This window comes from Lontra canadensis, unplaced genomic scaffold (genome assembly GCF_010015895.1).
Source record: "Lontra canadensis isolate GAN:19392208 unplaced genomic scaffold, GSC_riverotter_1.0 scaffold7, whole genome shotgun sequence".
Lineage (NCBI taxonomy): Eukaryota > Metazoa > Chordata > Mammalia > Carnivora > Mustelidae > Lontra > Lontra canadensis.
The window spans coordinates 10401092-10423162 of record NW_022631001.1 but is presented as its reverse complement, the minus strand read 5'-3'; the positions used below and the strand labels follow the sequence as shown (position 1 = coordinate 10423162).

The 22071-nt window shown below is 36.6% G+C and overlaps 1 protein-coding gene across 1 annotated transcript; it reads right to left on the bottom strand.

Moving 5' to 3' along the window:
• On the bottom strand, nucleotides 1-20862 carry CHORDC1 (cysteine and histidine rich domain containing 1). Its single transcript, XM_032852830.1, has 11 exons — nucleotides 20673-20862; nucleotides 16719-16768; nucleotides 13244-13300; nucleotides 12169-12326; nucleotides 9641-9744; nucleotides 8934-8992; nucleotides 4731-4801; nucleotides 3862-3967; nucleotides 1528-1647; nucleotides 1023-1085; nucleotides 1-770 (listed from the first exon to the last, which is right to left on the bottom strand). Exons 1-11 carry the CDS (start codon nucleotides 20734-20736, stop codon nucleotides 624-626), a joined length of 999 nt encoding a protein of 332 aa, XP_032708721.1. The 5' UTR covers nucleotides 20737-20862; the 3' UTR covers nucleotides 1-623.
• Nucleotides 20863-22071: the final 1209 nt, after the last annotated feature.

Genomic DNA, 22071 nt, shown 5'->3' with positions numbered 1-22071 from the left:
TACAGGTACTGATATAATGTTTTAATTCAATTAGTTGTAAACAAATTCCAATTTGTTATTCAATGCATATATTCCCCTTTAACTAGCTACTACACTACCTCAGAATTATTCCTCCTAGAAAAAGTAACCTTCCCAAGGATAAAACAATGCAGAGCTTTATCTCCTCCTTAAAGATTTTCAAGTATTATAGGAACACAAACTCATGAAAAAACTAATTAAAAATCCGACATTCCATCTTGCTTTACTAATTATGGGGTAACAGAAAAGAGATGTGAACGAAACAAATGTTCTTTTACACTTCTCTGCTCAACATAATATTATATGAAAAAATACTGTAACTATGAGCTACTTTCTACCTTTTCAAGTAAAGGACCCAACTACAGTTCTGTCGAGTGAGGAGAAATGAATAATAAAACTTAGGTAACTCAAAAAGAAGATGGGAGGCACAGAAAGATAAACTGACTTTGGCTTTTAAGAACCTACCATTGACCCTGAACTGCCAGATTCAACAATAACAGCAACAACAAAGACAACACAGCAACAAGAGAGGACAGCAGCAAGCCACCATTTTACCACACAGCTAAGAATTCTGAAATAGGCAATGACTTTCTATCCCTGTCAACTCATTCTGCTGTATCTTCTTTTTGTTTTTCCTGCTTTTTGGTAGCAGGCAGTTCAAGGCTTGCCCATTGCATAGGTTCAGCTTTTCTCATGGTGATCTCAATCTTTGTTGCAGTCATAGTCACATAACTTCGTGTTACATCAATCACCTGCAACATACCAGAGAATGATGGTAAGCTTCAATGTTGTTTTTCAAGTCCCAGAGGAAAATACCAGTCTTGTCTATGCTAATAATCACAACTCTGAGCATCTAAGGCCATTTTTATACCCAGATTTAAAGTTTTTAGTAAGAATTAATGGTAAGTTATATTACCTATTTTGTATCATTGATTTCTAAAGTATGGTCTTCTTACTGTACAAACTGTTTATTTTGAAGTAGTAAAAAAATTCTGGATACTTACACCCCATAATTTCACATTTTGATGAAATTCCTTCTCTCCTTCAAATACAATGTGCACATTTAACTGAAAAATATACAGAAAGTTAACTGATCAAATCCAAGTTGAAGGAATAAGATTTAAACAATGATTATAAATAAAGAAGATACTGATATAAATCCCTTAAGCTATTTTAACAAACTTCCAGTATTGTGTATTTTTTTTTTTTTGAGGAAACCATTAACAGAGAAGAAAAATTAACTGAAGTTTCATATTGAGAACTAGGTACTATATTATTTAATAAAGTCTTCTAAGCTACTGTAGTATTTCCAGAATGCTTCAGAAATAATTCTATTTTATACAGAAATTTTCATTTACAATAGTTTCTGACAGTAATTTCAAACTACTTTTTCGAATGGGGAAGATTTTTAAAAGAATCTTAAAATTAACCCACAGTATTTTTTAATACATTAATATAGAGAATCATGTATGAAGACAATTTTTTCTCAAAGATATTTAGTGTACTTACCAATGTACTATTTGCTTCTACTTGGCTAAGTTCTGGAAGTGAATTTTTAGCATACACTGAAATGGTGACTTCACCCCCAGTCTGATGCCAGTCATGTCTACAAGGAACAACTTTTTTCCCCTGTAAAAGAAGAAAATCCTTATGAATTTACAAAGTGCCACATAACCTCTAAAAAAGAGGAATCTGAGTCAAATAATTTTTTAAAAAATTACCATGTGCAACTGAGCCCTTAATGTTTTTAAGGGCAAACAATCTCTAAAAGGTTTAAACAGTAAAATGTATCACAATACAAATAATCTTTATAATCTTATGGTTGGAGAACATGCTTATTCTTCCATTTGTGTTTTTTCCTTTTAGGGCCATAGCATCACTATACATTGAAAAAGGCAACTTAAAAACTCCGATTAAATTTTATCCTATTTTAACGTTTCTGAAATCCACTAAACACAGTCATAAAAACATTCTATGAAAACCAAGACATTTGCTTAGTGGAATAATCCAGATAACATCTTAACCTGATGCATTGAGATTTTCCACTTATTTTCTTTAAGTTGGAAGTTGACGACATATTGAAATTTCCAGTTTCTACAAGTTGGAACTGACTACTTATAGCAATCTACTATTTGCTGTTATAGAATAGTTTATTTTCCCCTAATAATAAAATGAAGAAAAAAGTGATAATTTGTGGAAGAAATGTTTTGGGTTATTACTACAGAAGTAACTATTACCTACTAATAGAACATTGCTTTATCAAGGACTATTTTAAAAAAAGAGACAAATTGTGATTAGTTTCATAACTTTACGAAAGCAACTTAGTTTCATAATGCAGGAAACTGTGAGGCACTGCTGTTCTTTTCAATTAACATATAATGTATTATTTGTTTCAGGGGTACAGGTCTGTGATTCATCAGTCTTACACAATTCACAGTGCTCACCATAGCACATACCCTCCCCAATGTCCATCCCCCAGCCATCCATCCTTCCCACCCCCTCCATTCCAGCAACCCTGTTTGTTTCCTCGGATTAAGAGTCTTTTGTGGTTTGTCTCCCTCTCTGGTTTCGTCTTGTTTCATTTTTCCTTCCCTTCCCCTATGATCCTCTGTCTTGTTTCTCAAATTCTTTATATCACTGAGATCATATGATAATTGAGACACTACTGTTGAAAAAGCAGTATTTACATTTTGGTATAATTATGCTAACTGAATTTAAAATTGTTTGGATCACTTACATTTTTTGTCCTTAGCTACTAGCTCAGACACTTAACACTTGATTAAGTGTATGCATTAAAATATAACAAAAACATTATTTCACCAAGGGTTATACTCTGAAAACTTCTGCATATAATAAAAAACATTTATTTTTTTAAGCTAAAACTTTCAGAATTTTGGTCCTTGGAGAAAATACAGAAAGACTTTACTAAGTTTTTTTGCTAATAAAATATTCCTGCAAGTTTTGTGGTAGACAAGTTATTGTAACTTGAAGGATATATTTATAATACCAAAGCATGTTACTAAAAATCAGAAAATATAGAATACTCAAATACAGAATTGAATGAATCCCTAAAGCAATTTGGAAATTTACAATTGTTCTGCAAGTTAAAAGACACATACAGTGAAAGGTTCATTGTTAGTGGGGTTGTTACTGCCAAAATAGCACAAAAAACTAATTTATTATAAAATACATTACAAGAGCTAAGGTGCACTTACTGACAATAAATTGGTTGCCTTCTTACAATTTAATGGGATTCTGGACACTTATTTACATAGCCTATGTCTTTTTAAAAAGCTATCCAGTGAAGTAAGGACTAAAGTTTTTGTTGTTTCGATAAAGTACCCTCTAGCAAGCAGAGGAATTCAAGACAAGTGGAACAAGTCAGTCATCCTTCTCTTTGGCCGCTAGATGGAGTGATTTTGCACTGTAAATGGCTGAGTCAAGTTTTAAGAGGCCAGAAGAGAATCCAAAGTCGAAGTGATTAGTAACATGGAAGGAGTAGAAAAATGATTTAAAAAAAAAACCAAACAAAACAAACAAAAAAAAAACCAGAACGTGGGAAGAGCCTATAGAATTACAGAAACACATGCTTCAATTCTGGCAGAGACTTCAGTATTTCACAAAAATCTGCATATCTGCATCATCACACATAATGGCCACTTGGATTAAAAGGCAGTGCTCTAGACATTTGACTCAAATTAATTTTAATTTTTAGGCTCATCAAACCTTTATGCAAGAGAGAAAAACTTTTTTTTTTTTAAATTTCTGAAGACAGAATAATCTTAAATCTTTAAAAAATGACAGATAACTATATCCCGATGTTATTATGAAAATGCTACTTACAGCATCCTTTTTAGTCCACATGTGTTTCCCTGTTGTACAGCCCTCTTGTGCTAAGAATGTATTGAAATCAGAAGTTTTTCTTCTACAACAGCTCCAGTATTTCATCCTTTAAATTATACAGAAAAGCTTCAGAAATAAAACCTTACAACTACCACAATGACAGTGTGATTTTAAAAGGTAAATAAGTATGTGCAACTTCAGTATTCTACAGAGAGTCTGAGTTACTAAAGAGTTAAAACTATCAGGAGACTAATCATTTTAAAACCAGAATGGCATTTATTGTAGTAGTTCTGGAGCTCCTGAGTAAAGATGTTTAAAACCATCACAAAATTCCAAATCTGCTTTTCACTAATTGCTCACATTCCACTTTCCTCATAAAGTTCCCCAAAAGTGATAATGACCAAAGGTTTTAACAGAGTGGAAGACTTTAACATGCTACTGCATTTCTATAAACTACAACACAACATGGAAGAGGGGCTAGATCTCAGTTGAGGGCTGTGGAAAAGTGTGGATTTTCTTGGATGACACAATACTGATGACAGATACTAGCCAGACTCAAAGATTCTAAATGTCCAACAATGCACAGAACAGTCCTTCCAACTAAAAACTATCCAGCCCAAATAGAGTATTCCATTGAAAAATAAGGGAATAAGGAAAAACATGTGGTATGAATCACAATGGCCATTTCACTGTAGTAACTGTTTGTTTTCTCATATGTAAAAAGATAAAACCCACATTCTAGGTTTTTCTAAAGATTATATAACAATGTAAGTAAAACACTAATAATGCTACATGGCAAATAATGTTTATAGGCACATTAACTCTTCTAACCTCTACCATGAAGTTTTAATTAGTCATGTATAAGTTACCCTTCATGAAAAATAGGTACTCCAGAATGATATACACAGACTTCTTCTAAACTCTGTGGACCCTGATAAGTCTAAAAGAGAAAAAAGAGGGAAAAATTAGCTTCACATCTCAATGTCCTATTTCACAAACATTTGTAGAACTGGTGACCTCTAAGAACTATGAAAATGCTCAAGAAATAACAATTACCTAAAATATTCATAAATTCACCCCAAGCCTTTCCAATAAGGAATGGAAAATGATTCCTTTTTAGATATGCTTAAGTTTTAGTTCCCTGTGAAAAAGGCAAATAGAAAAGTAGGCAATGGGATATATTAAGATGTTTTCACACATTCAGGTATGAGGTCACAATTCAACATATTCAGGTATTTAAATTTATAGAACAATATTGAAACCAAGGGACTGGTATTCTCAATGGAAATACAGTTATGGCATGATTTATGTGTATAGGAAATTCTGTGTGGGCATTATGAATTAATAAGCAATTCTGGAAGTTCTACAGTGTTGTTTCTTATCCCTAGGAAGGGTAAAATGAGCTGCAGACCTATAAATATATCCAGGGTTTGTCTGGAAGATCCGGGCCCCATTGCTGCTGTAGGTGAAGGCTCTACAGATGAATTCACAAAAAGTAATGTTAATAAAACACAGATGCAGCCAGCAGTATATTTTTTACTCTGGTATTTATAGCAACCACCTACAAGTACAGAAAATAAAATTCTGTATATTTACTTTTGGTAAATCCAACGTACTGCCTGGGTATCTCCTAAAGATTCCATAAGCACATAAAAATCAGCTATGTTAGATTCTGAACTTATCACTACTGCCCCCTCAACTCCTACTCTTCTTCTTACTTATGTGATGGCACCATATCCATTCAGTCGCCCAAAGCAAAACTGCAGTCCTCTCCCTCCGTCCATGTTTTCTATCATGAAATCCTGCCAATTTAGCTTGAAAATCTCTATCAGTTTAATCTTCTAACCTTCCTCATGATCCCTAGCAGATTTTAGACAATGAGACTGCACTAACAGATTCTAATTCTTTTCTTTGCCTTCCATTTCTGTACTCTAATTAAAACGTGTTACCGCTCTCTTATAACAGTCGTTTAATTACATCTACCACACACCTTACAGTTACCAGTTCCAGGTGGTTTGTACATTTTAAAAGTGCCTCTATATATTAGAAAATACTCATGGCCTTCAAGTAGACAAACTTCTTAAAAAGAATAGGAAGAGCACTTGTCAAACAGAATGGACAAATTGGGTTTCATTAAAATTAAACAGCCTTTGTTTTATCAAAAGCCATTATTAAGACAGTGAAAATATACAGTATCTCTCTTTGGTTAAAAATAATAAGAATTCCTAAAACCAAAAAGAAAGCCAACTGAGAGAAAGAAAAATACGTAAAAGATTTCAGACATTTCACGAAAAGAGGACATCCAAGTGACCAATAAACGCCCAGAAAGGTACCCAACCTCATCATCAGGAGCATGCAAACTAAAATCACAATGGCAACACTTTGCGCTAAAAGAATGGCTAAAATATAGAAGACTGATATTACGAAGTGTTAACCAAGGTGTAGAACAAATGGAATCAGCCCCATATACTGCTAGCCGATGTGTAAAGGCCATCATCTTGGAAAACTATAAGGAACTATTTGTTAAAGCTGGACACAGACACACTATCATCTGGCAATTCCATTTTTAGTCATATACCTAATAGAAATGTATCCGTGTGTCCCCAAAAGTCAGGCACAAAAATGTTCATAGTAGCATTAAACAAAAATATTTAAAGGACAATAGAAAGGGTAAGCTGATGGGCAACATTCACACAGCAGCACATTTTAAGGCAATGAAAATGAACAAACTATGGCTACATGCAACAAAGATAACTGTAACACACATTTCATTAAGCCAAGGAAAACAGGAGTGAGAATCCTGGTCTATGATTCTATTAACATTATGCTCAGAAACACAAAACAGGCAAAACATTGATAAAAAATGTGATTATATTTGGGAGAAAATAATAAATGGGAGAAGGTATAAGGAGGGCTCTGCTCTGTGAAAATCCCTTGAGCTATAAATTCACTTACATCTGTATACTTTTTAATATTACATTTCATTGAAAAGGATCAAATAAGGGCCTCTCTAACCTACAGCAGGTTCTAACTTTTCAGCACTATAAAAGCCTTTAAAGATCTGGTCCTTAACAACTTCTCTTTTAATCTCCACACCAACAAATTTTATACATTACAAACTGTTCCTTGTTTGCTGTATACTGCTATCACCTCTGCTTGAGATATCCTTCCTTTTAATCCATTTACAGAATTGGCATTCATGTTTCAAAATCTGTCTGAGATCGTTTCTCTCTGGTCTTCCTGCACTACCCACCCTCCCACTTGCACTGTTTCCTCGAGCCCAGTATTCAGTTACTCTCTTCTATCTACTACTTTAACCTTACATACATATAAATACATTTCCATTTCCAACCCTAAGTAAGCAAGGTGATCTCAAACTTAACATGAGGGAAAATTACACACCCGCTCCCCAAAACCTGTTTTCTCCTTCTTGGTTAACGGTGTCATCAGTCACCCAGCTGTTGGAGCCCCATGTCCCCTCCACTTAAAGTTCATTAGCAAGTTCTGCTAATACTTCCAAATAGTATTCGTTCTGCATCATTTGTCATGAGCCAGGCAGGCACCGCTCTAGGCATTTAAGATACAGCAAAGAACAACAACAAAAAAATTCTGTCCTTGTAAACCTTACATGAGAGAAGGAAGGGAAGGGAAAGTCAGATCACAAAATACATATGCAAAAGAAGTAGTGTGTTATAAAGTGATTAGTGTCCTGGAGAAAAGAAGGATAGTTGAGAACAGAGATATTGGAAGGCATGCAATTTCACATAGAGAGGTAGGGGAAACTCACTGAAATGTTTGAGTATATCCCACATTTAACCCCTTCTAAAAAATAAGCTCCAACCCCACTGCCTGGTCTTTCACAATTGCAACCTAGCTGGTTTCCCCTCTGTTAGTTCCCCAGTGCCCCATTATGTATGCCAGATTATCAGCCAGAGGTCTTTTTAGAGCCCCTCCTTAGAATAGAGAATGTGAGGGCACCTAGGTGGTGCAGATGGTTAAGCATCTGCCTTTGGCTCAGGTCATGATCCCCAGGTCTAGGGATCAAAACCCATATCAGGGTCCCAGCTCAGTGGAGAGTATACTTCTCCCTCTCCTCCTGCCTTTCCCCCCCCGCCTGTGCTCTGTCTCTCTCTCAAATGAGTAAATAAAATCTTAAAATAAATAAATAAATAAAAAAATAAAGAATTCTTCCCATTATCCCAAAAAAAAGAAAAAAAAAAAAAAGCCCACACCCTTCACTGTGCCCTATAAGGACTGCCATAATTGTGCTTCCCCAACTTACCCCTACCTTTCATATTTTCCACCCCTGACCAAGCCCCACTGACCTTTCCCATAATTTCATGAAAAGCCAAGCTTTAAAGGCTCTACACATACTGCTCCCCTATCAATTTGGAGGTTTACATAACTCATTGCTTCATTATTTAGATTTCTGATTTAGTGTCACTTACCAAAGGATTTTCCTGACAGCCTTATTTATTAAATATTTTATTTATTTGACAGTCAGAGATCACAAGTACTCAGAGAGGCAGAGAGAGAGAGGAGGAAGCAGGCTCCCCGCTGAGCAGAGAGCCTGATGCGGGGCTCGATCCCAGGACCCTGGGATCATGACCTGAGCCGAAAGCAGAGTCCTTAACCCACTGAGCCACCCAGGTGCCCTCTGACAGCATTATTTAATAGTTTTACTCTCCTTGTTTATTACATTTTCTTTGTATCTACCTGAATTCCTAATATTTAATTATCTATGTGTTATCCTTCTCCCTAAAGTAGACTATCAGCTCCACAACAGCAGAAGTTGTTGCTTTACTTGATATTGTATTTCCAGCCACCCCCAAAATGTCTGACACACAGTAAGTATTCAGTAAATGCTGACTGAATTAGAATTACTTATTCCATGATTCTGTCAGATATATTTGTCAAAGACCAAGTCTCTTATCCATGTTCACAGTCCTAGACCACAGCACACTGACCAACATGTGATAGGCACTCAAATGTTTGTTGAACTGAATCAGTAAATTGCATCCTCTTCTTCAAAAATTATTTTACTTCCGTAACACAACACAAATTTTATATACCTTTGAACACCCTCCATTTTTACATGAGGTCCCAATCTTAATTTCATCACTGTCCTCTTCTAAAAAAAAGAAAAGAAAATCAAATTAGAAACATTAAAATACTTTAGTGTCATTCTTAAATAACCTTTTTCATAAAAGAAGTATTTGGAAAAATACTAAATCTAAAATACACCCAACTTTTAAAACAATTTTGAATTATTAAGTTTTCTAAGTGACCTTTCAGTTAATATATTTAAGAAGCTGATAAGAAATCAATTACTGTGATTTGGTTTTGCCCATGTCCCCAAATGATATATGACACATTTCTATTCTATAATGTAATATAATGTCCAAAATCTTAACCCTATCAGAGAGAAATCATGAAATGGGTACTACTTACCTCCATGGTATTGAATGTAGGTCAGAATACACTGAATATATTTTATATCACACACAACGAAACATTTACAATTATCAAATAAATTAAACAGTTAAAAACTACTGAACCACAGAATAAAAATGTTTAATTAGCAGTTTCTCATTTTAATAAAGACATTATGGAATAAACCACCAATTCATTTTGTGATGTTACTGGTATTTAGAAAACAAAAATAAATTCTTTACTATAATGGGCTACCTTTTTATATTTATATTCATTGAACTATACTGCTATCTCTTTTTGATAATTGGTTAATTGTACAGAAAAAACCCACAAAATGAAATCTTACCTTTCTTATTTTCTTCATTCCCCGAGGATAGTTTAAGTTTATCAAGTGCTTGTTTTAGCGAGGCAGCTATTTTTAATTCCAAGTTTGTCATTGGTTCATCTGGGCTGGAGAATTTTTAAATTTTATTACCACTACTGACGTACCAAAATATACATATGTGTGTGTGTGTGTGTGTGTGTGTGTGTGTGTGTATATATATTTTTTTTTTTTTACTAAAATTACACTAAGAATCTATAAAAACCCAAATGCTTTGTGAATCAAGTTTTTCCTATTAAATAGTATTTTATAAATAACTGTTATACGTAACTATACTTTCAAGTTTTAACAGAAAAATTCTGAAGTTAAAATACTAAGACTCAGGCACCTGGGTGGCTCAGTCAAAGTGTCTGACTCTTGATTTTAGATCAGGTCACATCTCAGGGTTGTGAGAGCAAGTCCTGAGTCAGGCTCCACACTGGGTGTAGAGCCTGTTTGGGATTTTCTCTCTCTCCCTCTGTCCACCCCCATAAATAAATATATAAATAAATATATTAAGTTTCAAATAATCATGCTATTGCCAACATGGCAATTATTAATTAGTATACATTAATAATTACTAATCAGTAAGTCTAATGGGAGGTGAAGAACAGGAATCCACATTTGCCAAGAAGGAACCATAAAGTACTTTTACATTCCACACCCAAGCAAAATGCTAAGAATACAAATTTTATTTTTTGGGAATATAATTAACAGGCAACAAATATGTACTAAGTGAATCCATATTCCTACCAGAGGAAATAACTCACTTTGTGTGGACACTGGTTATATGCATCCATACATTCAGATAGAAATATACCACAAAGTAATTTCAGTAGGGTTAAAAATCAATACCACCCTCCAACACTTCGTAATGGTTAAAGTGTTATGTGCACACTTTATATAAAGCCATTCAGTAAGTATTAAGAATATCAACAAATGCAACAAAAATAGAAATCCCAAATTATTCAATCCACATCCTTAATGAAAACTGATGTTCAAAGTATTAACACAGTACATAAAAACCTATATTCCCACAATCTCTACAATACAACCAAATGAATTTACAGAAAAAACTTAGTATCTCTCACTTAAGTAAATTAATAGTCCATTATTTAAAATAAATATTAATTCATACTGCTAATTATAGTAGACACCACTATAATACTTACAAATGAGCCATGCCAAAGTTGTCTTTTCCTCAATTTTTTTTTTTTTTTTTTTTTGTTACTGGCAAATTGGCCAGCAAAGTCTCTCATGATTGTGAATAGGTGGAGATGGAATAAAAATCAGTTTAAGTAGTTTGGTTAAACGAACGAATTATCAAAAAGTCTCACAGGCCTCTTGTATTGGTCCAGTATTATTCAATATGCTATAAAATTTATTTAAGATCAATAAAGTAAAAAGCATGAAAACCACTAGGTCCATTATGGGAATAAAAATATCAACTCGAGGGGAGGCCCCTGAGTGACTCAGATGGTTAAGCATCTGCCTTCAGCTCATGATCTCCAGGTCCTGGGATGGAGTCCTGCATTGGCCCCCCTGCTCACTAGGAAGCTTGCTTCTCCCTCTCCTTCTCCCCATGCTTCTGCTCTTTCTCGTTCTCTAACGAATAAATAAAATCTTAAAAAAAAAAAAAAAATCAACTCAGGCCATATTTGAGGCCAAAAACCATCTAAGTCTTATATTTTGGTTCTAAAGCAATACTCAAATGCAAAATGAAGGAGGCCTGGTTTGACAGTGGCAGCCAACACCATGTGTGAGACTGTGAAACAGAGTTTAGTTGACCAGAAGGGAAGTATGAAGAATCTGTGTAATTCTACTGAAAAAAGAGCAAATGCTATTTTAAAAGTACTCTTAACAGATCTGCCATCTAAATCAAATAAATAAAAAAATTTAATACTAATAGCAAAATTATCAGTTTTCAGGTATCTGAAAGTAAAAGAGGACTAGGCTTGTTCTAGTGACAAAATATGGACAAATGAAAGAGAGAATTTGGTTCAAGAGGAGGAAAAAATATACACACTTAGTAACAATAAAATGGATTACTTTAAAATGAAAGTAAATTCTTCTTCACGAGAATTATTTGAAAGGAAACTAAATATCCTTCTCAGGAATATCCTAGAAGATAATCAATAAAACAGCAGGGGAATAAAGAGGAAGATATCTAAAATTCTTTTTCAACTCAAACGGATTCTCTGACAATTCCTTCCTAGATAGAATTTCACTATGCTACAGTGAAAAAGACATGTCAAGTCATAAGGCAGATGTGGGCTCTTCTGCTTTTGACATATTACGGTGATATACTGAACAAACATACAGGAGAAGTGTACTGTCTACATGCTCTCAACTTGAAGGGGGAAAAAAATGGAAGGTATACTTAAGGGAAAATCCAAAAGATAACAAGTTGGTGACCTACATAACAGCTATAAATGGTATTATGCAAAATCATAAAATACCAACAAATGCTATTATCCACTCATGATAAAAACATACAACCATACAAAGTGTACCTTGGCCTTTTTATTGCTTCTACTGGTTTAGGGGCTTGAATGATGTGCTCCTGAAACTTGGGTTTCAATTCAGAAAGTTCTTTCTTCTCAGTAGTCTTGACTTCAGGTTTGACTGGCTCAGGTGGCTTCTCACTATTATGCCTGCCTTTTGTACAGCCCTGTTAGGAGAGAGAAGAGTTATCCTAGAATCTGTTTCACGTGCCATGATAGAAAAATTAGTTTTCTTTATTAATAAATTATATCGTATGCTTTCTCCACAGACTTATTTTAAGAAACTAAAAACAGAACTCTAAATTTGCAATATTTATAAATAAGTTCTTACATCTTAATGTATTTTAAGCCATTAAATTACACTTCCGGACTATCAGGTTCTCCTACATACACAGCATAAATTTTTTTTTTACAGTAAAATTCTGGAAATCTCACACAGAATTCTACAAACTATAAATTCAAAAGGGCCTTTATATGAGCCCTAATTCTTCTCCTTATTAGCTATTTGACTTTGAGCAAGGCAACCTTTTTGTTTCCTCAAAACAGATGGATTGGCACTTAAGATACTTTTTGAGAGGATTAAGCAATATAGAGTAGTTGTCAAATCTGGCAGATGGGTCAAACATGCATTGTAACATGCCTGAAATTTTAATTTTAATGGCAAGTCATTTCCTTAACAGCTTTTGTTTTTTTTGTTTGTTTTATTTTTCTTAAGGGTATACAGAATAAATGGTACATCTTGGTAGTATCTTAGATTTAATAAATACCTATTGCTCCTCACTATAAAAATCCCTTAACTTGCACGTATCATTTCCTTCTTGATGTACTTTAAAGACTACTCATATCAAGGACAAACCTATACTGTCAGGTGGCTAATTAGTATCATGAAACTTTTATCTCTAAAATGGATAAATCCCTTATTTTAAAGGCTGTCAAAGGAGGTGAGCTCCACTTAAAAAAAAGGCTCTATGTGCAAATTAACAGACTACTCAACAGAAGTCCCAAATCAGACTCCTCAAATCTGGAGCTTCCCACTGTTTATACTTTCTCAGGAGTTAATCTAGGAAAAAAACTTGATACTTACTGCAATGCTTAAAAAATCTGAAAAATCAGTTGTTCTTCTCTTACAGCAAGACCAACCCTATGAAACAGAAAAAAAAAAACCAACCCTGAAAACTGAATATGCATAGAACATAACCCACGAAAAGTCTACTTGCTCTTATGTCCTTGAATCTGGCAGTGACTTGCACATATATAGATTTCATAAAGGTGAAGTGTTATAAATGAATCAAGTAAAATGATTTTTAGTTTTTGATTAAAAAAAGCTAATTAGCCAATGTTAAAGGTGATATGAGCTGTGACTAATTACAAAAGGAAGTACTTTAATACAGGGAAATAAAAATCGCTTTTTTCAAGACTAGTGTTTGATTTTTAGAAGAGAAACATTTTATAATTTCTAAAGGCATCATGTATTTTAAAGGATATGGGGAGTAAGTGAAGTGCTTTACTTTAAAAATACAGAAAGTTAGAGACATTAACGATAATAATTCAGCTTCTAAATAACTCACTGTAGGTGTTCCCCAACAATAAGCATTCTATTTTCAGAAATAGGCTGATTAGCATAGGAACCTAAGAATTGTTAGCTCTTTGAAGGTTAAGGGATCTTATTAGTGACAAGTATAAAAATATAGAAACTGAACTGCTATGTGTGATTACTAAACAAAATATCAAGTGGCTTACCAAAAAATGGCTTTAGGCTGTCATCTGTAATTCCAATGTATCATAAAGAATAAGAAAACAAAAATGCGGCAGTTTCAAGACTTGGGATATTCCAAATTAGACTAGAGGCTAGGATTTGCACTTCTCCATCTGGGCCTCACTGCTTTTCTCAATGTACTATATGAAGAATTTGGTAGTGATTATTTTCACACTATTTTCTTACAAAATTAAAGAAAATGTTAAATATACTATAATTTAAATTTTCCTTTATTTTGAAATTGAATTCTTTTTACTCAGAATTGAGCTATAGATGAAAACCTACTATAACCTTAAAATATAGTATTTAGTTAGCATTGATAATATAGTCATCAGAAAAGTTATTCTGTATGAGAAAAAGCTTTATGGGCTTAATCATAAATAAATAATTACAGCAGATATTCTGGGGATATAGGGGTACATACATAATACATAATATTTGTTCCCAAATGCCAATCTGCGACCTATGGCAGTCCTCAGTAAAAGAAAAAAATGAAAAGGGCACCTGCATGGCTTAGTCAGTTAAGTGTCTGCCTCTGGCTCAGGCCATGATCCCAGGATCGAGCCCCACATCAGACTCCTTGCTCAGTGGTGAGTCGGCTTCTTCCTCTATTTCTCCCCCAGCTCCCTTTTACTCTCTCTCACAAATAAGTAAATAAAATCTTTAAAAATAAATGAAAGCGAAATTTAAGTATGTGAGTATAAGGTTGTCATTTCTTAAGAAGAATTGTCTCTTCTCTGTCTATGCCACTTCTAATTTGAATATTAAAATATTCTTTCTTTTGTATATGCCATGTTTAACTTATCTGCCAATAAACTGGAAACAGAAAACATTACACTGATTTACCTATTTTGTCCGTCTATGTATTTGTGGTGAAATCCAATAGTATTAGAAAAAACAGGTCTTCAAGAGATATTTATAGAGACAATAATAAACAGCAGGATTCGAAAAGAGACAAAAGTACTTCTGAGTGAAGTCCTTAAGATTAATTCAACAGGGTGATTAACAGTTAGGTAGTAAACAAAGAGCAATGGGGGCACCTGGGTGGCTCCGTGGGTTAAGCCTCTGCCTTCGGCTCAGGTCATGATCTCAGGGTCCTGGGATCGAGCCCCGCATCAGGCTCTCTGCTTGGTGGGGAGCCTGCTTCCCCCCATCTCTCTGCCTGCCTCTCTGCCTACTTGTGATCTCTGTCAAATAAATAAAATTAAAAAATCTTAAAAAAAAATAAAATAAAGAGCAATGGACTGAATGACTAGAAAGTTTGTGACATCATTACTAGCAGCACCAAAGTCGAGTGCAGGCTATTTTTGGAATAAGAGTTCACTTTAAAGTGAACTAGTTTGCAGTTGCAAATGAAATGTTCTACAGAAGCCACTGGCACAGAGATGCCGTTTTAGGGACAGAAACACATGCACTAAATAAGAGAAAATAGAAAGCTAAAGACAAAGATGAAATACATCTATGGCTAGGAGACAGTAACATACCATAAGAGAAGAAAGAAAAAGAAAAATATACAGTAAGGAAAAATAAACAGAATAAATGACAGTTCAGGAAAGATTCCCATCACTCTTCTGCAAAAGTGAGTATTTCCCAGAACCAGTTTCCATCCCCCCAAAAGTTTGTAAAGCAGCTAAAAGATGTAAGAAGAGTCAGCTCTGAACTTGCCCTAACGAATGATTGTTCTGTTTCCCACACTTAGAACTAACCAGACTAACATAAACTCGTTATCTGTTTATACATCTTTATTAACACTTGGCTATCTACGGGTTAAATACCAAAAGGGTCCAACTACTCCTTGGAAGGATAATTAGACATTCAAAACGCAACAACAATATTTAAACATGTAAGACTGCTTATGTTCCTAAAACCAAAGTACCAACACATAAAATGACGGCAGCCACACCACAACATTTTCTTCTGAGATAAATGTTACCATATTATCATAACTCATAAAAGATCAATAAACACACCAAGAAAAACCTGTTCAAACAACATTTTATTATTTCTCTAATTCTCTGGAACACCAAGGAAGTACAGGTGGAAAAGAGGTGGTATCTCAGTTTGGCACCCTTCACTGTTTAAAACAATCTTTCCGAAAATCCAGAGCTGTACTTATTACACAGTAGCTGTCTGACAGGTTAAGAAATTAAAATTCAATACACTTATTTCACTTCCCCTCAAGATTAAAGAGAAATGAGTACAGAAAATGAGAGCTGGAATGGAAATAACATAATTTTATAACTGAGAAAGATCTTAAGATCACCATCAACTGTCTTTGCCTTTAATGAAATATTTGAAAGCACCCCAAAACAGCCATTAAGAAAGCAAAAAAGTCGGAGGAGGGTTGGGAGAAGGGGGGTGGGGTTATGGACACTGGGGAGGGTATGTGCTATGGTGAGTGCTGTGAAGTGTGCAAACCTGGTGATTCATAGACCTGTACCCCTGGGGATAAAAATATATGTTTATAAAAAAAAAAAAAAGAAAAGAAAAGAAAGCAAAAAGTCACAAGCTGAGGAAAAAAAAAATTCCGTATTACACCTCTAATTTTTTTTTTTTTTTAAAGATTTTCTTTCCTTGAGAGAGAGAGAGAGAGAGAGAGCGCCAGCAAGCATGACAGGGGAGAAGGTCAGAGGGAGAAGCAGACTCCCCATGGAGTTGGGAGCAGATGCAAACTCGATCCTGGGACTCAGGGATGATGACCTGAGCCGAAGGGACTCGCTTAACCAAGTGAGCCACACAGTTGCCCTATACCTCTAAATTTCATACACAAATATGAAGAGAATGAAATATACCAGGTTCTTACCTTTAAGGCATCATGAAAGACTGGAACACCTGGGTGGTATGTGCAAGCATCTGGTCAAAAAAAAGAAAGGAGAAAAAATACAACTTTGCTATGAATTAAAAAAAAAATCATTATTTTTTTCAGATGTTAACATTTAATCCCTTTTCCAAATGAAGGTAATACTCTGCTTTTCCTTAAAAATTCACAAATGCCTGAGTTTTATCAATGGCACACAGTGCTTAATATAGTATTGCATTACAACAGCAATACCTAAACATGTAATTCAAGAGTATGATAGCTGTAGATAAAAATACAGAATAGTGCAAGTGTAACGAATTGTATTCTATTCCTTTAATATCTGTAGTACCAAAACTTCAAGCTCTGATTTTGACCAACACCTTCCAATTCTATTTACAAAAATACTATCAAACTTAAGCATTCTTATGTGCATTGATCCACAGATTGCCCAAGAGATTCTCTAAAAAGAAACTTTAGAAGGGTATGCTCAAAATTTTAAAAACTGATGTAATATGTAATTGCTAATTTAACTATTGTGGACAGGTATCAATAGCTAGATACAAAACTCATTCAATAGATGTTTAAGTTCTACAGTCTATTTTCAGGGTTGCCACTGATTGTTATTCTGTATTTCCCTACCTCTCCCCACAACACCATCAATTTTCACTAACTCGTGCAAATAAGCTTAATACAGTTTGCAATATGAAATATTACATTTAAAAAATCAGATAATCATAAAAAATTATTTTCTGACTGGATACAACTCTGAGCTTAGAAAAAACAGGTCAGCTCCACATCTGCATGATTTTCTTATAAGGCTACTTTGCACCACCTTTTGTTGTCTGTTTAGCTTTTAACTACCCACAACCACTGATTCCTGCAGTTGCTTAAAATGATATTCCTGGTACTTACAGAAATCTTCCTACTCCTTTATTAATAGACAGTATGGCTTCCTTAGTAACCAGGTATTACATAGATACTATGTTAGGCTAACAGAGTGAGAAAGTGTCAGGTATTTTCACTGAACAGTAAGTAAACCCATGGAATAAGAACAAACTATTAATTGAGGGAAGTAATAGAATTAAGAGTGAAAAAGGAGATTCAAAGTAGAAATGAATATGCAGAGGGATATTAAGTTGAGAACAGAATTAAAAAGAGAATAGAGTATTTTCAAATATTAAATATCATATATCAGAGGCATACATAAAATACATAATGCTTAACAACTGTAAGAGGCATAATTATCATAATGGTCAGTTTGGGCAGAATGGCAGCAGGACTGAATCAGGTCTTAACCCTACAACTAGTAGCAACAAAATTTGACAATCACTGCTTTCAAATGTAAATAACAAGCAGATGGTTATTTTCCTCTCTAGCCTTTATCAGGTTTACCAGTTTTGCTCAAAGCTGTATTTTATGGGTAACATTGTAGCAGTTAAGAGCCAAGGGCTTTTCATTCTGGGTCTGACCCTGGCTCAAATACAGGCTCTGCCTCTTAGCAGCTGATTCAGTTTCTATCTATATCTATATACACACAAACACACACACATATATAAAATATACATATGTATGTATATGTATATGTGTATAATATACACATACAATTTAGTCCATCTATATGGACTAAATTGTAAAGTGGTGCTTTTTCCAGAATAACTGTTTAATATGTGAAAATACCAACTTTGTCTTCTTTAAACATTAATTTCACTTGTGTTTCAAACTAAAACTAGGTATAAGCTTCCAAGGATACCTTATAAGGATACTTTATGCCCAAAGGTCAAACCTTTCCCATTCCAAACAAACTCTCCTAACCAAGTCCACACTCTACTATTAGCTCTTAACCTTCTTTCTATCTTCATTTTCTTAACTTACCACTGAAACAACTTACTGGGAGTTAAGTCTCTAACCCCCATTTTGCTAAAGCAATGAAACTTTCCACAACCTTACTGGAGCTCCCTGCTGAATTTAGTATTGATCACACAACCCCTGAATGTCTACTCCTCTCATTTTCCCACTCCTGCAACGCCCATCTCTTTCCTAGGCATAATACACACACTCTCTCTCTCACAGGCACACAGGCGCGCGCACACGCACGCACACACACACACACACACTTGCTGCTGACTTCCAGAAAATGGCTGTATCTCCCTCATAATTTCAGGCTGGTATAGAACATTCTATAACAATCATTTTTACTTTGGGACATTATTGTCCTAAGACAAAGCCTCAGTCTTTCCCTTTATTTAATATTAAAGTAAAATATGGCAGACACTAAGGCAATTTACTTTTTGCAAAGGTTACCAAAAGCAAAGGCTTTAGGGGTGCCTCGGTGGCTCAGTGGGTTAAGCCTCTGCCTTCAGCTCAGGTCATGATCTCAGGGTCCTGGAATCAAGCCCCATCCGGCTCTCTGCTCAGCAGGCAGCCTGCTTCCCCCTCCCTCTGTCTGCTGCTCTGCCTAGTTGTGATCTCTGTCAAATAAACACCCCCTCCCCCCCCCAAAAAAGCAAAGGCTTTAAAACCTCTTATTTTTCGATTCTGTCATCCACTGAAATCTCACAATTTTCTCTTTGAATAACTTCATAAAAATGTCAATGATGCAAACATGAATATTGTACAAAGACTGAAAGACCGGATTCAACTTTATCAACTGAATTCTGTAAGAGTCTTATTTTATTATTATTATTATTATTATTATTATTATTATTTAAGATCTTTCAGGCAGAGAGAGAGAGGGAGAAACAGGCTCCCCGCTGAGCAGAGCCCAATGTGGGGCTCGATCCCAGGAAGCCGAGACCATAACCTGGCTGGAAGGCAGAGGCAACCCACTGAGCCACCCAAGTGCCCCGAGCCTTATCTTTTTAAAATTATGTCACCAATTCACCTGTGCATCAAGTAAATCCTTCGGACAACTCAGAGGTGAAAAAGATTTAAAAAGGCGTAGATTTTCATTTCCTTCACAATGCAGGAACCATGGTGCTACCATGTTGAACCCCACTTCCCCTTAAAATACATTAACACGCACTTCATAGGGGTGTTGCGAAGATTAAACGAGATGATGTAATACGTGATGGATTAATGCCTGGCATATAGAAAACACAGTAATTGCTAACCGAATTTGACAAAGTGGTGTCATTTCCCACAATATTCAAGAAATCAACTCACTTTATCCCATTCACCATTCAAAATTAAAATTCATTGACTGTTCACCTAGTCTAATCACTTTCACTTTACATCCTTAACTGTATACGTAGGAACCATCACTGTATCCTAAAGGTGACACGTTATTAAAATGGGAAAATCACCGAAAAACTACGCAACAAATAAGGCTACTAAGACAAGGGTAACAAATGAACCATCAGATACATCAAACCGCCAGACACATCGAAACTTAGCGTAAAGATACAGAGTAATTTTCCTAACCCAAGACTCTTTAAAAAAAGTAACTTTATAACAGTCGAGTGGACTGAACAAGCAGAAAACAAGACTTTCAGAAAAATAAACTTCTACGCTAATACAAGGAGCCGGACTTCAACGCTCAAGTAACTCGGCCCGCTGCCCAACCCTCCCAGCCGTCTGTCTCACTCACTCACCTACACGAGCACACCTGCCGCTACGCGAGCCCCGCAGCACCTGGGTAACTTCTGCTCCCCTAAGGAGACGGGGCAGAGGGGGACTGGGAAGGGAGAAAGGTATTTGGTTCCAGGCCAATGGGCGAGTCAGCGGACGGCCGGGAAACACGTGGGACCGGGAGACGGGTCCGCGGGGCTGCGGGGAGCGGGTCGGACGCCTCCACCGAGCGCTACGGGTGGGGGTGGGGGACGAGCGCGGCCCGGAGGGACCGAGACCGGGGCAGGACGACGACCGCTCGCGGGCTGACCCGGGACGCCCTTGGGCCCAAGGGCGTCCCCCCGGCTGAGGGGGAGAAGGGAGGAAGGGCTGGCGGCGCGTTTCTCTTACCGTCGGAGTTGTTCTCGGGATCGAAGCGCTGGCCGCAGCCCCGGTTGTAGCACAGCAGGGCCATTTCCGTTCCCCACCGTTCAAGGTCGGGGCCGAACCCAGGCAAGCGCAAGACGGCGCGCGTCCGACCCCACTGCCGCAACCGCGGGTCTGACGGCTGGGGCGGCTGCCGGCTTCCGGAAACGGCCGGTTCCGCTTCAGGAACCTTCGCGAATTTTCCGGTCGCGCAGGCGCAGAGCCGATGGGAAGAGGCGGAGGGAGCGGCGGCAGCCCGGGCTACCGCGGAGCCGCTGTGGGTCGGGCTCCGGGGGCTGGCGGCGGGGTTTGGAGGTGGCGCCGGATATTTGAAGACGAGACACCTTAAAAGCAGAAAGCGACGGCATCCTGGAGACGCACGTGCTCTCTCCAGATTTCGTCACCGGGTAGCTCGTGCCGCCCAGCGGCCGCCCTGCCGGCTGGGCCCCAGCGCCGCAGCCGCCTCCGGGTTTTTGAGACCGCCGTGATCGCGCTGGCGATGCTCGCCTCTCGGCAGTTCAGGGGAGATGCAGGCTCCCGCGCAGTGCCGGCGAATCCTCTGCCTAGAACGCGGTCGCTCGGTAAACGAGTTGAGGAACGGGGGCGAAGTCTCCCTGGTGCTGAGGTCTCGTGGTCCTGATCTCTGGAGCGCTGAAGAAATGCACGCCTCGGGAGCAGTTGCGATAAGGGAATGATGGAGGCCGAATCACTCTGAAAATACAAAGCACTTAAAATCAGGATATCTATCGTATTGATCGAATACAGTGCTAGAAATGGTTGCTGTGGCTCTAAGACCCCGGGGTAAATTGGTGCTGTTTCATGTTAGCCTCCATTTGATCGGTTTGCCAATACTTGTTTCTTCAGTGCTGGAAGCGCTAACAAGATTTCATCAAGTGCCTTTTAAAAAAGCGGGGTATTACACTAACGAGCACACGCTAAGGGGACCAGCTGCAGCTTGTCTATTTCCCAAACTTGGGACATTTGAAATAAAAGCAAACACTTCTTAAAAACAGGTGTACTGACATTCGTAAAATAGTAATATCAATTGTTCTTAAATAGAAGCAAAGAGGTATACAATGTTTCCAGTGATACCAAGTCGGTCAATGAGAGATGGGCTCAAAAATCTTCCCACCCCAATAAAAAAGACTTGTTTTTTTCCACATTCCCTTCTTTTTATACCTAGAACTATTACATTTTTATGTAGTAATCTCAACATGGATGTATACCATATGTTATTTTTCATTTAACCTAACCTGAATATTTTGGTCTCATAATCATAAATGAAAACTCAGTTAAATAAATAGCACTGTGGCCGTTCTTCCTTTAATCTTATCAACTTTATTATATGTTGTTTTTCTTATGTTAGATTTACCTCCTAGATAAG

What these genes read in the sequence shown, in the direction of transcription:
- CHORDC1 (XM_032852830.1), bottom strand. Translation starts at nt 20,736, where the DNA reads ATGGCCCTGCTGTGCTACAACCGGGGCTGCGGCCAGCGCTTCGATCCC. An exon ending in AAAATGGAGGGTGTTCAAAG is followed by an intron (nt 4,802 to 8,933) that starts GTATATAAAATT and finishes TTTCTCTTTTAG; the next exon opens with ACTTATCAGGGTCCACAGAG. An exon ending in GTACCTATTTTTCATGAAGG is followed by an intron (nt 3,968 to 4,730) that starts GTAACTTATACA and finishes TATAATTTAAAG; the next exon opens with GATGAAATACTGGAGCTGTT.